Below are 17562 nucleotides of genomic sequence, written 5' to 3'. Positions count from 1 at the left end.
ACCCCACCATCCCCCACCAAACCGGTCCAACCCTGACCCCCAACCCCAAACACGGGCCAGCCACTCCCAACATGGGCCAACCCCACCCCTCAACACAGTCCAACCCTGCCACCCCAACATGGGCCAACCCCACCCCCCTGCCCCCCCAACGCAGGCCAACCCTGCCCCCCAACACGGTCCAACTCCATCCCCCACCAGTGGCCAAACCCGCCCACTGTCCCCCACCACAAAGCGTGTGAGCCCCCAACCCCAACACAGCCTCTCTCCGGGGCATCTGGATTGTACACCAAAACAAGACTGTTGCTACAGCTGCCTTTGTGAGGTAAGTCTCCAAATAGCAACTTGTTTGACAGGTTCCACCATTGCCCTGCACAAGACAATGTTGGAGAGGTTATTCCTGGGAAGCAGGGAGGGGGTTAGAGTATACCCCTCTGTAGAACTCCATGGAAAGTGTGGGGGGTGAGAGAGGGCTGGGGGGGGAGGGAGTGAGGAGGTCAATCATTTGGAGACGGTGCCTGTTTAATCACTGTAACAAAAGACGCGATCACTGTTGGAAACACGTCTTTGATGTAATATTTCCAACAAGACCTCGAGATCTCCTTCGGATAATCCGATTTTCGGATAATGGGTATTCGGATAATCGAGGTTCCTCTGTATATGGGATAATATATTAGCATGGATAGGAGATTGGTTAGCTAACAGGAAATTGTAGCATGATTGTGTCATTTTCTAGTTGGCAAGGTATTGTGTGCCACAGGGATCAGTGCTGGGGCTTCAATCTTTCACAATTTATATAAAATGAAGAAATCAAATATATAGTAGCTAAACATCCAGAATATACCAAGATAGATTTTTTTTTAAAAAAAGCAGTGAAAAGGACAGAAGCAGACTACAAAAGGATATAGGTACACCAAGTGAGTTGGCAAGGTTCAGGAGATAAAAGCGAAAAGTAGAAAAATGTGATCTGGCTGTCCCACTACATGAATCACCAAAAGCTAGTATGCAGGTGTAGCAAGTCTTTAGGAAAGCTAATAGAATGTTTTCAGTTATTGTAAGGCGAGTTAATTACAAAAGTAAGGAAATTACGTGCCAACTACACAGGGCAGTGGTGAAACCTCATAGATATACACATAGATCAGAGTTTTTAACCATCTAAAATTTAGCTCCTTGGTCATGAAATGATCAATGTATTTAAACCATGGTAATACTCTTACCTGCATGGTGCAAGGCTGTCTTCCCATTGCTGTCAATGCATTCCACAGGACATTTGTACTAGTGAGAAACAAACAGCACATTTACAGAACTTTGTTGAAACACTTTATTCTGAAACTTAAATTAGTGAATCCAAAACAGATACAATGTTAATTGAGAGACACTTCTGTTTTGTTCATCTAACATTACATCCTTCAGGATGCATAAAATAATTTGAATATAACACAGCAGAGAGGGTAAAGTGTTAAATTAAATGGTTAATTTGCTGAAATATTTGATTTCTCGAGGTTATTATGCTTTAAACAGCAAGTTAATTGCAATTTAAATTAATAAAGTTACCAATGAGTTTTGAAGATGACAATTATTACTTCTGAAAGTATAAAACTTAAACTTATACTAAAGCGATTTAGAATTATATAATTCTTTTTCTGCATGTATGAAAGCTAAATAAGGTTTTCAATTTTGATCATTTTAAATTAAAATTCAATTTCAAATTAAAAAGTCAAATGTTATGGCATTAGTCTTAATAGTTAGTAGCTTCAAAATGAAGAGGATTGAACTTTCAGCTGCAATGTTGCAAGAAAGAGACACTAAGTAGCATAACAGAGAAAATAACCATGTTCCTTTTACATGAAAGATACGGACGTTCCTATGTACCCGGTCTATCTAATGCCTTCACATTACACATCCATGGTGAAGTCAAACCGGTTTCTCCTAAAAATCCTTGAACTGTCAATATCAGGCCAGATTCAACCTTACTGAATGCTACATTTAGTCATTCACTACCCTGTATTCCATTTACAATTGAAGCTCAGAACTTCTAGCTGCAATAAAATCCCAGGCAGGCACTTTTTGTTTTTCTATCGATGAAAGTCTCCCTGCTTTTTGGGTTAAAAGAGGAGCTGTACAGGAATCAGTGTAAATCATACATTACACAAGTTAGAGCAGTGCACAGGACTCCAACCCAGCTTAAAACCAATAAGAGTTGGATTCATTCATAAATATTCTCCATTTGCAATCCAGTGTCAGAATAGGTGTTAACACTTCTAAAAGAGACAATTTTAGTTCTTTTCATCTGTTTCTGTTTCCTTTACATAAAATATTGATACTTATCACTTTCCACTAGTTGTTAGTTTCCATGTTTAGAATGTAGTGGAAGAGGCACGTTAATCAAACAAATCAATTATACTTCTGGCAGAGTGCATTTTTAAACAGATAATAAATTTTGATTCCAATTACGGCTTTTCTGCTTAAAATCACAGATGCTAAGCCCTGTCTCCATCCTCGTTGGTCTTCTTTTCTTCCAGACTCATCCAACAAGCTTGCCTTAATAGAAAGGAATGGGTCAGAAGGGAGAAAAAGTGAAGAAAAGAAAAGAGTTAAAAATCAAATAGGACTGATGAGTGAGCCATATACAAGAATGAATAAAGTATGAAAAAAACCTAAAGAACAAAAGATCAGTTTTGAAAGAAAAGGAGAGTGAGAAAGTGAAGACAATAATCGAGAAGAGGAGTAATGGGAAATGAGCAGGAACACTAAGCAGCATTAAAATGAAACACAAAAAGAGATGACGGATTAGGAAGAGAGAAGAATTGTAGGGGGAGGACATGAAACCATGCTGACAGTCGAGAAATCATGCAGCCAGGGATGTCATAGAGGTCCACAGCACAGAACGAGGCCCTTTGGCCCATCAAATCTGCACCAGTCAAAAATAGCCACCTAACTGGGGGAAGGAAGGCAGCAACTGAAAAGGTGAGAACAACAAAAAGGAGAAAGAGAAAGGGAGAATAAGGAAATATACAGATATATGGTTTAAGATTCTCCTTCACAAATATCAATGACAAAAACGATTCTAGGATTCTAATATCAATGACGAGAATGCACTTGAGCAAGAATGTGTCTAAGAACATGCTTTGCAAGCAAATACATTTGCAAGTGTGTCACACAATGAAGCTATCAAGCATCAGTAGAGTGACTGGAAGATTTTGAGTGTGACAATACTAGAAAATTGTAAAGTCTTACTCTATTTGAAATGTCTTGGCTAATTAGAATATAATATTAAAACAGATTTATTAACGGTGTCAAAATGAACAAGATATTATTACAAATGTTTTGTCTGGAGTTTTAAAACATGCTCCTTTAAAAAAAGACAATCTTTTACACATAATCCAGCTCTCATTCAATAAAACATTACATTATGTTGTTTTGGTTCTGTTCACCGAGCTGGGAATTTGTGTTGCAGACGTTTCGTCCCCTGTCTAAGTGACATCCTCAGTGCTTGGGAGCCTCCTGTGAAGCACTTCTGTGATCTTTCCTCCGCCATTTGTAGTGGTTTGAATCTGTTGCTTCTGGCTGTCAGTTCCAGCTGTCCGCTGCAGTGGTCGGTATATTGGGTCCAGGTCAATGTGCTTATTGACTGAATCTATGGATGAGTGCCAAGCCTCTAGGAATTCCCTGGCTGTTCTCTGTTTGGCTTGTCCTATAAGAGTAGTGTTGCCCCAGTTGAATTCATGTTGCTTGTCACTTGCGTGTGTGACGACTAAGGATAGATGGTCATGTCGTTTCGTGGCTAGTTGGTATTCATGGATGCGGATCGTTAGCTGTCTTTCTGTTTGTCCTATGTAGTATTTTGTGCAGTCCTTGCATGGATTTTGTACACTACATTGGTTTTGCTCATGCTGGGTATCGGGTCCTTCGTTCTGGTGAGTTGGTGTCTGAGAGTGGCTGTTGGTTTGTGTGCTGTTATGAGTCCTAGTGGTCGTCGCAGTAGTCTGGCTGTCAGTTCGGAAATGCTCTTGATGTATGGTAGTGTGGCCAGTCCTTTGGGTTGCGGCATGTCCTCGTTCCATTGTCTTTCACTTAGGTATCTGTTGATGAAATTGTGCGGGTATCTGTTTTTGGCGAATACATTGTATGGGTGTTCTTCTTCCTCTTTTTGCAGTTCTGGTGTACTGCAGTGTGTTGTGGCCCTTTTGAATAGTGTCTTGATGCAACTTCTTTTGAGTGTGTTGGGGTGGTTGCTTTCATAGTTCAGGACTTGGTCTGTGTGTGTGGCTTTCCTGTATACCTTTGTGGTGAATTCTCCGTTAGGTTTCTCTGTACCATCACGTCTAGGAATGGGAGTTGGTTGTCCTATTCTTCCTCTCTAGTGAATCGTATTCCTGCGAGTGTGGTGTTGATGATCCAGTGTGTGTTCTTTATTTCTGTGTTTTTAATGATTACAAAGGTGTCATCCACCTATCTGACCCAGAGTTTGGGTTGAATTTGCAGCAAGACTGTTTGTTCTGATCTTTGCATGACTGCTTCTGCTATGAGTCCAGAGATGGGTGAGCCCATGGGTGTGCCGTTGATTTGTTCATATATTTGGTTGTTGAATGTGAAGTGTGTTGTGAGGCAAAGGTCCAGTAGTTTGAGTATGTCGTCTTTGTTGATAGGTTCCCCATCTTGTTGCCTGTTCTGTATGTCCAGCAGGTTGACTATTGTTTCTCTGGCTAGGGTTTTGTCGATAAATGTGAACAGTGCCATTACATCGAATGAGACCATGGTTTCTTCCTTGTCTATGTTTATATTTCTGATGATGTCCAAGAATTCCTGTGTTGACTACATAGCAGTGTCTGGATCCGCTGATCATGTGTTTCAGTTTAAGTTGTAGTTCTTTAGCCAGTTTGTGTGATGGTGTCCCTGGTAGTGATATTATTGGTCTGAGTGGCACTAAAAGAAAAAAATGTCCAAACTAACACACAACAGAGAGGACACCAGAAAACACACCTGGGTTAGAAATCCCTCCCGCAGATAGTTCACAGACACAGAAAGAACAATACTGGCCAAGGGACTCAACTACAACCACAGGGATGCCAAGACAGCAGACTTCCTAGCAGCACTAGAAGGCACACTCAGAAACAATGGACTGACAGAAGAGACACAACAAACAGTGAGACAAAGTATCGTAACTCTGATAACAAGGAAAAGACAAACACATAACCTCAACACCAAGGAGAGGGAAGCACTAAAATCATTAAGAATCGATAAGAACATAATCATACTACTAGCAGACAAAGGCAGAATGACGGTCATCCTGGACAAAGCAGACTACATCCAAAAAGCGCAACAACTACTTGCAGATACCAATACCTACCAAAAGAGGGAGTTTGACCCCACCCTACAGCTCACTAATAGGATAAACAACACACTGAGCGAACCTACAAAAAAATGGACAGATAACAAGGTTTGACCTACAAAGAATGAAACCTGAAAGCAACAACACCCCCAGATTCTATGGACTACCTAAAGTGCAAAAACCAGATATCCCACTCAGACCAATAGTATCACCTGGTGCTCACCTTCCTGATGAAGGGCTTATGCCCGAAACGTCGAATTTCCTATTCCTTGGATGCTGCCTGACCTGCTGTGCTTTAACCAGCAACGCACTTTCAACTGTGATCTCCAGCATCTGCAGACCTCAATTTTTACCCGAAGATTTTAACCTTCTGCGAATCCTCTTGCAAGGATGCCTTCCTTGAAGAAGCTCTCTTCCTCCCTCTACAAGAGTTTCAGTGAGTCTCTCTCTCACTGCACCCCCCAGGTCATCTCCTCTGCACAGAAACTCTTCAGCCACGTTCTCAAACTTTCCTGATGAAGGGCTTATGCCCGAAACGTCGAATTTCCTATTCCTTGGATGCTGCCTGACCTGCTGTGCTTTAACCAGCAACGCATTTTCAACTTCCACCCTACAAACCTCAGCATAAACCAAATCATCCGCCGACATTTCCACCACCTCCAAAAAGACAACACCACCAGGGATATATTTCCCTCCCCACCCCTTTCCGCCTTGCACAAAGACCGTTCCTTCCGTGACTACCTGGTCAGGTCTATGCCCCCCTACAACTCACCCTCCCACCCTGGCACTTTCCCCTGCCACGGCAGGAACTGGAAAACCTGTGCCAACACCTCCTCCCTCACCTCTATCCAAGGCTGTAAAGAAGTCTTCCACATCCATCAAAGTTTTACCTGCACATCCACTAATATCATTTATTGTATCCGTTGCTCCCAATGCGGTCTCCTCTACATTGGGGAGACTGGGCGCCCCCTAGCAGAGCACTTTAGGGAACATCTCCGGGACACCCGCACCAATCAACCACACTGCCCCGTGGCTAACATTTCAACTCCCCCTCCCACTCTGCCAAATACATGGAGGTCCTGGGCCTCCTTCACTGCCGCTCCCTCACCACCAGATGCCTGGAGGAAGAACGCCTCATCTTCCACTTCAGATCATTTCAACCCCAGGGCATCAATGTGGACTTCAACAGTTTCCTCATTTCCCCTTCCCCCACCTCACCCTAGTTCCAAACTTCCAGCTCAGCACTGTCCTCATGACTTGTCCGGACTTGTCCGACCTACCTAGCTCCTTTTCCATCTATCCACTCTACCCTCTCCTCCCTGACCTATCACCTTCATCCCCTCCCCGACTCACCCATTGTACTCTATGCTACTTTCTCCCCACCCCCACCCTCCTCTAGCTTATCTCTCCATGCTTCAGGCTCACTGCCTTTATTCCTGATGAAGGGCTTTTACCCGAAACGTCAATTTCGCTGCTCTTTGGATGCTGCCTGAACTGCTGTGCTCTTCCAGCACCACTAATCCAGAATCTGGTTTCCAGCATCTGCAGTGATTGTTTTTACTCAATAGTGTCACGACCAGGGACACCATCACACAAACTGGCTAAAGAACTAAAGCAGAAACTGGAACACCTAATCAGCGGATCCAGACACTCTATACAGTCAACACAGGAATTCTTGGACATCATTAGAAATATACACATAGACAAGGAAGAAACATGGTCTCATTCGATGTAACGGCACTGTTCACATCTATCGACAAAACCCTAGCCAGAGAAACAATAGCCAACCTGCTGGACGTACAGAACAGACAACAGGACTTTTAACCTATCAACAAGGATGGCATACTCAAACTACTGGACCTGTGCCTCACAACACACTTCACATTCAACAACCAAATATATGAACAAATCAATGACACACCCATGGGCTCACCCATCTCTGGACTCATAGTAGAAGTAGTAATGCAAAGATTAGAACAAACAGTCTTATCGCAAATTCAACCCAAACTCGGTCAGATATGTGGATGACACGTTTGTAATCATTAAAAACACAGAAATAGAGAACACGCACCGGCTCATCAACGCCACACTCACAGGAATCCGATTCACAAGAGAGGAAGAAAAGGACAACCAACTCCCATCCCTAGATGCGATGGTACACCTAACAGAGAATTCACCACAAAGATATACTGGAAAGCCACACACACAGACCAAGTCCTGAACTATGAAAGCAACCACCCCAACACACTCAAAAGAAGTTGCATCAAGACACTATTCAAAAGGGCCACAACACACTGCAGCACACCAGGACTGCAAAAAGAGGAAGAAGAACACCCATACAATGTATTCGCCAAAAACAGATACCCGCACAATTTCATCAACAGATGCCTAAGGGAAAGACAATGGAACGAGGACATACCACAACCCAAAGGACTAGCCACACTACCATACATCAAGAGCATTTCCGAACTGACAGCCAGACTACTGCAACCACTAGGACTCATAACAGCACACAAACCAACAGCCACTCTCAGACACCAACTCACCAGAATGAAGGACGCGATATCCAGCATGAGCAAAACCAATGTAGTGTACAAAATCCCATGCAAGGACTGCACAAAACACTACATAGGACAAACAGGAAGACAGCTAACGATCCGCATCCATGAACACCAACAAGCCACGAAACGACACGACCAGCTATCCTTAGTAGCCACACACGCAAGTGACAAGCAACAGGAATTCGACTGGGACAATACTACTATTATAGGACAAGCCAAACAGAGAACTGCCAGGGAATTCCTAGAGGCATGGCACTCATCCACAGATTCTATCAATAAGCACATTGACCTGGACCCAATATACCGACCATTGCAGCGGACAGCTGGAACTGACAACCGGAAGCGACAGATACAAACCACTACAAATGGCAGAGGAAGGATCAAAGACGCGCTTCACAGGAGGCTCCCAAGCACTGAGGAAGTCACCTAAACAGGGGACGAAATGTCTGCAGCACAAATTCCCAGCTCGGCGAACAGAACCACAACAACGAGCACCCGAGCTACAAATCTTCTCACAAACTTTGATTACATTTTGTATCACTGTTCCATTGGACAAGTCACAATTTATACCCTTCGAGTAGCTATTACTTAAATTATAAATCACACAAAGCAAAAACACATGGCATCCCTACCTGAAGGATCTTTCTCACACATTCTTGATGACTGTTCTTTGAAGCAAGATGCAAAGCATTGTACCCTAAAATTCAAGGAGGGAGAGAAAAGGGTAAAGCTCTTAGATTCATCACTACTTTTTAAATCTTAGAATACAAAAGTGCCATTTAAAGTGCTCCTCGGTTGTGAGTGAGATTTTGCAGTTTGGCATTTCCTCTGTAGCTATAAATACTAAATTTTGGTTATAAAGTTACAGCTAGAAATAGACTGTACAGGCAGATGAGAAACCTAAACCCAGAATGTAACATAAATTTCATTTCTTTTCTCTGATTTGCCAAACGTCCAGTAAGAACGCCAGTAAAAATATTGGAATCTTAAGGACCAACATAGAAGAACCAACACAGGACCAACACAGCTTCATAGCGGGTCCAGCCCAGGACCCCAGGACTAATTTTGTTACAGTATTTGGAGATTTCTTTACAATGTTCTAAATGAAACTTTGATTGAGACTTATTTTTGCTGACACACGATTATGTGCATTTTGGAAATAAACAATCCAATAACATTGATAGAATACAACAGTGCCTGGAAATTATGGAAATATGCAGCAGCATCTATATTCCCTTAACCTCAGTCATCTTCTTGGGAAATGGTACCAAGTAAAAAATGAGGTCTGCAGATGCTGGAGATCACAGCTGCAAATGTGTTGCTGGTCAAAGCACAGCAGGTTAGGCAGCATCTCAGGAATAGAGAATTCGACGTTTCGAGCATAAGCCCTTCATCAGGAATAAGAGAGAGAGCCAAGCAGGCTGAGATAAAAGGTAGGGAGGAGGGACTAGGGGGAGGGGCGATGGAGGTGGGATAGGTGGAAGGAGGTCAAGGTGAGGGTGATAGGCCGGAGTGGGGTGGGGGCGGAGAGGTCAGGAAGAGGATTGCAGGTTAGGAGGGCGGTGCTGAGTTGAGGGAACCGACTGAGTGGAAGCCAATTGATGCCCTACCATAAGACAAGGTATTCTTGAAGGGATCCTTCCAAGTTACCATGAGCAGACAGATCTATCCCTGGGTATGCAGAATGGTTATATTAAAACAAGCATACTCATGCTCCCTCTATTTATCCTTCATACACATGTGGAATTAATTTTGTTAATAAGCACCAGTAGCAAGGTACTGATTTGTGCCACCCACCAGCAGGACCCAACAGAAAATCTAAATCTAAGAAGCTTTCTAAAAAGGTTACTATCAGAATAGAAGAACATTAAAACAGGACCTAATTGTTTCGGTATTTATTGAATATGAAATCAAATGAAATTTGAGAGAATCTAACTTGTATCAAAAGGTTGAACACTTCATCACAAGCATCCTGAGCATGTAGTCAGGCATGGATTTTGACATCAAAGGCACTGACTGATACTTCCAGAACATGTAACTGCGATTTTAGTCTCATGAATATTCAAACAAAAGTGACAGATCTAGGTATATTCAGCAGAATCAGTGAATAACGGCACTTTGGGGCAGAGTTTAGGTGAAAAAGAAGATGACAGTCAAAAAGTGCATCTCTGGAGATGACATTCCAATTAGGAGCATGAATAGGCAATTAGACCTCTTAGGTCTGCTCCACCATTCAATAAAATTTTGGCTGATTGATTATTCGGTTTTCCTGCATGCTCATGACAATCTTGCTGAACAAAAATCTATCTACCTCTGCCGTATGAATATTGAAAGACTCTGTTTTCATTATGTTTTGAGAAAGAGAATCCCAAAGATTTTTAAATGTCTGAGAAAAGATCTTGAGCTCTCCAAAAATATGTGACCCCCTTATTATTTGAAAACCGTAACACCTAGTTCCAGAATCTTTCATAAAACAGAGTATCCTCTCCGGATGCACCCTGTGTTAAGACTCCTCAGGATTTTATAAATTTCAATCAAGTCATCTGAATGCCTTCAGATACAAGGCAAGTGTGTACATCCTTTTCTCATAAGGCAACCCATCTATTCCAGGTATTCGTCTGGTAAAACTTCTTCAAAACACTTACATTCTTTTTCAATAAGGCCACCAATACCATACAGATATGGTCTCACCAATGTCATGTTTGGCTGCTGCATAATCTCCTTATTTTTGTATTTAATTCCCCTCTCAATAAATGGTAACATTCTACTAACTTTCCTAAGGACTTGTTAGCACTGCAAGAAACGGTTGGAATTCATGAAGTAGAATATTTGAATCCCTTTTGTATCTGAACACTGCAATCTCTCACCATTTGGACAATGTGCTTCTTTTAAATCTTCCTACCAAAAGGGACAATTTCACATTTTATTTCATTTGCCAGATCTTGGCCCAATCATGTAACTTATTCATATCCTTTTATCATCTCCTTATATCCTATTCACAACGTACATTCCAACCTATCTTGATATAATCTGCAAGTTTTGTGATCATACTTTGGTTTCTTCATTTATACAAATTGTAAAATGTTAAGGTCCCTGGACTGAATCCTGTGGCAGCTGTGAGTGTGGTGCTGGAAAAGCACAGCATCCGTGGGCATAAGCCCTAATGAAGGGCTTACGTCCAAAACATCGATTCTCCTGCTCCTCGGATGCTGCCTGACCTGCTGTGCTTTTCCTGCACCACACTCTCGATTCTGATCTCCAGCATCTGCAGTCCTCACTTTCTCCTGAATCCTGTGGTACAATATTTAAATCTTGCCAAGTAGGAACTGTCCCAGGTATGGCCTATGCTACTTACTTCCTGTTAGCTAGCCAATCTCCAATCCATGTTCCCCCAACCCATACCATAGTTCATAGCTTTCACAATAACCTTTGATGTGGCACCTTACCAAATGGTTTCTGGAAATCTAAGTACAGTTACATTCACTGGTTCCCCTTCATCCACAGCACATTACTTCTTCAAAGGGCTCCAACAAACTGGATAAACATTATTTCCTTTTCACAAAACCACATTGACTCTGCCCAATTACCTTGAATATATTGAGTGCTGTAACTGCTATAAAAGTCAGAAGTCACATGACACCAGATTATTCTCCAACAGGTTTGTTTGAAATCACAAGCTTTCAGAGCACTGCTCCTTCATCAGGTGTAGTGTCTTCAGCAAGACTTCACCTGACAAAGGAGCATTGCTCCAAAAGCTTGCGATTTTAAATAAATCTGTTGGACTATCACCTGGTGTCATGTGACTTCTGACTTTGTCCACCCCAGTTAAACACTGGCATGTTCACTGATTCTCTAAAGGTAAACATGCAGGTTGAGTCCGTGATTAAGAAAGCGAATGCAATGTTGTCATTTATCTCAAGAGGGTTGGAATATAAAAGCACCGTTGTGCTACTGAGACTTTATAAAGCTCTGGTTAGGCCCCATTTGGAGTACTCTGTCCAGTTTTGGTCCCCACACCTCAGGAAGGACATACTGGCACTGGAGCATGTCCAGCGGAGATTCACACGGATGATCCCTGGAATGGTAGGTCTAACATACGAGGAATGCCTGAGGATCCTGGGATTGAATTCATTGGAGTTTAGAAGATTAAGGGGAGATCTAATAGAAACTTACAAGATAATACATGGCTTGGAAAGGGTGGACGCTTGGAAATTGTTTCCGTTAGATGAGGAGACTAGGACCCGTGGACACAGCCTTGGAATTAGAGGGGGTCAATTCAGAACAGAAATGCGGAGACATTTCTTCAGCCAGAGAATGGTGAGCCTGTGGAATTCATTGCCACAGAGTGTAGTGGAGGCCGGGATGCTAAATGTCTTCAAGGCAGATATTGATAAATTTTTGATGTCACAAGGAATTAAGGGCTACGGGGAGAATGCGGGTAAGTGGAGTTGAAATGCCCATCAGCCATGATTGAATGGCCGAGTGGACTCGATGGGCCGAATGGCCTTACTTCCACTCCTATGTCTTATGGTCAAATGGTCTTATAACTTCTATAATAATGGCTTCTAACATTTTCCTCAGAACAAATAGTTAACTTGCCTGAAGGTTTCTGTCTCCCTCCTTTTTTGAAAAAAGTAATTACATTCACTATTTTCCATAGAAACACAGAACTATGTGTAACTCAGTAGTAGCTTGGAAAATAATTATTTCTGGAATTGTGTTGGCCAGAGTGGAGCCTAGCAAAGCCAGCCCTGTGCAGTAAGGACAATGGAGAATGCTCAATCACGCATAACATCATAGATTATAGGATAGAGAGAAGAACTGAAGCAACATTCATCAGGACTCTTGAAGTGTTGTGAGCCAAGTGGAAAGCAAGTTGGAGAGATTTGAATGGTGAGTGGCTTAGTGAAAGAGATGTACGTAGACTGAGGAAATCTCTGCCATGAAGTCTTAAAGTTCTTAATGTTTCAAAAAATCAAATGCAATCTAACAACTTTATAACAAAATACTGTAATTTATTGTAACGTATGCATATTTTCAGTAGTGAATTGCTTACCTGAGCCATCAGGTACGGTTAGATCAACACCATGAGAAAGCATCATTCCCAAGCATTCCAGCTGCCCCTTTGAGGCAGCCAGGTGAAAACTGAAAAAGAAAAGCAGATTACCAATGAAATCACTACATCAGCATTTTAACATTTACCTTTGAGGGTTTTCCAGCACCTAAAGCACAATTCTGAAAGATGAAATTTAATCATAAGTTAATATCTTGATTTGATTTGACTCTTGAAGTGTTGTGAGCCAAGTGATTTGATTCTTTGCTTTATAAACACAGCAGTAGGGATTGAAATAAAAGTTTGGAAAATAGGCAACGACTCAGATTTATTCTGCAATATAATGACACAAAATGGGTTAATCCTTCCCTTTTGGAACCCTCTTGAATCAGTATTTGTTACAGGTTCACCATTTTCTCACTAATGTAGACAATTTCTGACACTTCTCCCCAACACCAAATTTTGGCCAATTAGGCTCTGTTAACAATAAAAAGATGGCAAGAATTTTAATTTTGGTTTTATTTAAACTTCAAAATAAAACTCGTGTCACATTTTATCCTGAGATATTTATTTAAAGTTTGAGTGATTGAACTGCTCAAACCTTTTTTTATGGTGTTGCTCACTCAACGAAGCCTTGTTTCTGAGCAATGCATTGCCCAAGGACATCTCACCCCACAACACCCAGAAATAAACTGTACCCCTTTATCACCTACAACTGTACACTCAAACTCCCAACTATTGATCCATTGGTTTTCTTTTTGTCTCAATCATCTACAACCTTCCTTCACCTCCATCTTTGATACTGTTTATTGAAGTAAAACCCTTACCCTTGCTCAACCTGATCATTGCTCTGATATGGCTCTCTTCTTCATCGCTTTAAGTTGAAGAGTGGTGACTTATATTTATTAGGTATAGAACTGGTTTAGACCTCCATTGCTTGGTCTGGCTGGATAGCATTAAGCAGTATCAAATTCTGCACTCCATTGTCAAAACTGGAACATGTGATTCAAAAATAACTCTTAAGGCATATCATCTATAATCTCTTCTTCCCTGCCCCGTGTTGAGATTACTGAGTTCTCTATCATCAAATCCATCATTCTATAAGTTCACTAATCCAAAATTCACTCAAACTTGCAAAGTATACCAAATACACCGAACCAGACCATTCAAATAACAAAGGCACTTATTTTCTACTCTTTGCTCTTCTCATCCTTCACCAAACTCGCTCAAATTTTCATTCTCATCTCACTGACATGCTCAATTCACTACCCTACTTGTGACACTGAGTAACCATATTCTCACCACAGTGTGGATACAGAAATGTGTTTGGAATTTCCCATTTGAATTCTTGATGACTACCTCACAAGTTTTAGTCTACCTCACAAGTGGAAACACTGTCTGTGCAATCAAAATATAATCATAGGTTCACTGAAAAATAGACACCAATGTAAACCATTTGGCTCAAGCCTTGCTCTGCAATTCCATAATATCAAAGACAAAAAGTGTGATGCTGGAAAAGCACAGCCTGATGAAGAGCTTATGCTCGAAACGTTGACTCTCTGGCTCCGCGGATGCTGCCTATCCAGCCGTGCATTTCCAGCACCACACGTTTTGACTCTGATCTCCAGCATCTGCAGTCCTCACTTTCTCCAATTCCATAATATCAGGCTAGTAATTGTTACCTTAACTCCATTTCCTTGCCTGCCTCTTGTAATCTTTGATTCTAGCTTCCACCAATTACTGGGAAGGAAATTCCAAAATATGAACTACTCTGAAGAAATTTCTCACCTCAGTATTAAATAGGTAATCTTTTGTTTTTAAACATACATTCTAGTACTCCAACAAGTATAGGCAAACTGTTCAATCATTCTGCAACTTCATGACAATCCCTTTATCCCCAGATATCAGTCTAACAATCCTTTCTGAATTGTTTTAAGTGCAACCATACTTGTGCTTGTGAAAGGGAGGTCAAAACTGCAGACGTTCTCACCAGTGCCATATAATCCATAGTTTCAACAAGACTTCTCTACTTTTACGTTCCTCGTCACTCCTATCCCCTTGCACAACAGGTTAACATTCCTTTTGCCGCCTCATTCCTTTCTGTACCTGCATGCTGCCTTATGAAGACATAGAGATGTCTCAGCTTGCAATCTCTCACTAAGGAAAATAATAATTTTTTAATCTGCCTGTCACTGGATAATCTCAGATTTTTTCACATTTTCCATTTGATAAATATTTATCAAGTCATTTAACCTCATTATATCCCTTGTTAAACTCTTTACAACATCCACACCATCTTTGTGTCATCAGCAAATTTGGCTGCAATGCAATTGGTGCCTCCGTCTAACTTATCAATATAGACCGAGTTAATTTACATAGATCGAGAAATAATTGAGCCTCAGTTTCAATCCCAATGGAAATCCACTAATTAATGTTTGCCAACCTGAAGCTGATCCATTTATTCTGACTTTATTTCTTACCCAACAGCCAATCCTCTTTTCATGCTGACATAGCAGCGCGAACACCTTAAGCATCCTTCAAAAAATACAGCCGGTTTACTCTTTGCCGACAGGAAAGGATGCATTCAACGAATCTCATCTCGCCATGGGACCATGAGAACTTTCACTCCCATTAAACTGCTGACCGTGTGTATTTACTTCTAAATCCCTTGCTACCTTACATCATATAGTTGCCTTCATTATCCTCAGGTGACATCTCCTTCTTAAAACAGATTATTCATCCCTTGCTCAGGAAAACTACTTTGAAATTTCATTCCTAACAAAAACTGTCACAGCACCTTTCCTTTGTAAAGTTGTTAAGTGAATTGGTCACTTTCAACTCTCTGCCATCGTTCTCTCAGAATCATGGCTGAAAGTCTCTGGTAAGGTTTTTGGTCACTGCCACACAGTATGATCACAGTGAAATACTGCTACAGGATAGAGCCGTGGTGAAATACTGCAACACGGTACGGCCACGGAGAAATAGTGGTACAAGTTATGCCCATGGTGTAATACTGCTACAAGGTATGGCCACGGTGAAATACTGCGACAGGGTATGGCCATGGTGAAATAGTGGTACAGGTTACAGACATGATGAAATACTGCAACATGGTACAGCCATGGTGAAATACCATTACAGACTATGGTTACGGTGTAATACTGCTACAGGGTATGGTTACAGTGTAATACTGCTAAAGGGTATGGCTACGGTGTAATACTGCTAAAGGATATGGCTACAGTGTAATACTGCTAAAGGGTATGGCCACGGTGTAATAATGCTGCACGGTATGGCCATGGTATAATACTGCTACATAGTATGGCCATGGTGTAATACTGCTACATGGTATGGCCACGGTATAATACTGCTACAGAGTATAGCCATGGTGTAATACTGCTGCATGGTAGGGCAATGGTGTAATACTGCTAAATGGTATGGCCATGGTGTAATACAGCTACAGGGTATGGCTACGGTGTAATACTGCTATATGGTATGGTCACGGTGTGTTACTACTACAGGATATGGCCATGGTGTAACACTGCTGCATGGTAGGGCAATGGTGTAATACTGCTAAAGGGTATGGTCACGGTGTGTTACTACTACAGGGTATGGCCATGGTGTAATACTGTGACCCAGTATGGCCACAGTGTAATACTGCTACAGGGTGTGGCTACGGTGTAATACTGCTACCCAGCATGGCCATGGTGTAATACTGCTCCACGGTATGGCCAGGTTGTAATACTGCTACAGGGTATGGCCACGGTGTAATACTGCTACATGGTGTGGCCACGGTGTAATACTGTGACCCAGCATGGCCATGGTGTAATACTGCTCCACGATATGGCCAGGTTGTAATACTGCTACAGGGTATGGCCACGGTGTGATATTCTTCTTGTTCTTCCCTATTTCTCAGCAGCACGAGGCTTGTCCAACAGATAGCCGACAGGCCAGAATACAGCCTGCTGAAGGGCTCCTTTCAGCCTCTAGTCCTTGCTTCAAATCCGGATAAATACAAATGGAAGGTTTTGCAATGAGCTACTCCTCTAGAGGATAGTTCTTTCTCACTTTGCTTAAATGGGTTCTTTAATCAAAAAGAAACAGCCTCTGAATGGCGAAGCTGACTGCTGTGCAAATAGTCAACATCTTCATTCAGTCTGAGGGTGGACAGAGGGATGGTGAAGCAATTGAGGCTACCTTGTTGAATGATTTTAAGGTAAAAATAAATACATTTTGAACAGTGAAGTTATTAAGGGTTATACTGAGCGGTTGAGTCCAAGTAAAGATCAGCCATAATCTTGCTGAATGGCAGAGTAGGCTCATCGAGCCAGATGGCCTACTCCTGCTCCTATTGGGATATGAGGTCAGCATGGACGAATTGGACCGAAGAGTCTGTTTCTGTGTTATACATCACTATCTTATGTTCTTATTAAGTGGTGAATCTGCAGTTATTTGGAGAAACTACAACGGGCAGGATGCCTATGGGGGTGAGGGAAAGGTGGATGATATCAAACCGATTGGTGATCGACTCAATGAGTGGATCATTCTCCCATTTTGGGTTGAGGGAGGCAGGGTGGGGGCAAAGGCCTGCTTGCAACTGTTTTATCTGTAAAACTGGACAGCAC

The 17562-nt window shown here is 41.9% G+C and overlaps 1 protein-coding gene across 9 annotated transcripts in view; it reads right to left on the bottom strand.

The window, feature by feature from the left end:
* Positions 1-17562, bottom strand: part of rai14 (retinoic acid induced 14) — a 285215-nt gene that overhangs the window by 81453 nt on the left and 186200 nt on the right. For 8 of the 9 annotated variants that reach the window (XM_060854012.1, XM_060854509.1, XM_060854102.1 and 5 more), the window contains exons 4-7: positions 12947-13035; positions 8523-8587; positions 2452-2538; positions 1215-1272 (exon numbers count right to left, since the gene is read on the bottom strand). In XM_060854012.1, coding sequence (XP_060709995.1) covers positions 1215-1272; positions 2452-2538; positions 8523-8587; positions 12947-13035 — 299 coding nt within the window. The remainder of the gene's footprint in view (positions 1-1214; positions 1273-2451; positions 2539-8522; positions 8588-12946; positions 13036-17562) is intronic. The other variant, XM_060854434.1, reaches the window with a different exon arrangement.

This window comes from Hemiscyllium ocellatum, chromosome 1 (genome assembly GCF_020745735.1).
Source record: "Hemiscyllium ocellatum isolate sHemOce1 chromosome 1, sHemOce1.pat.X.cur, whole genome shotgun sequence".
NCBI classification, from domain to species: Eukaryota; Metazoa; Chordata; class Chondrichthyes; order Orectolobiformes; family Hemiscylliidae; genus Hemiscyllium; species Hemiscyllium ocellatum.
Note: the sequence above shows the minus strand (reverse complement) of the source record. Positions and strands in the feature narration are given on the sequence as shown.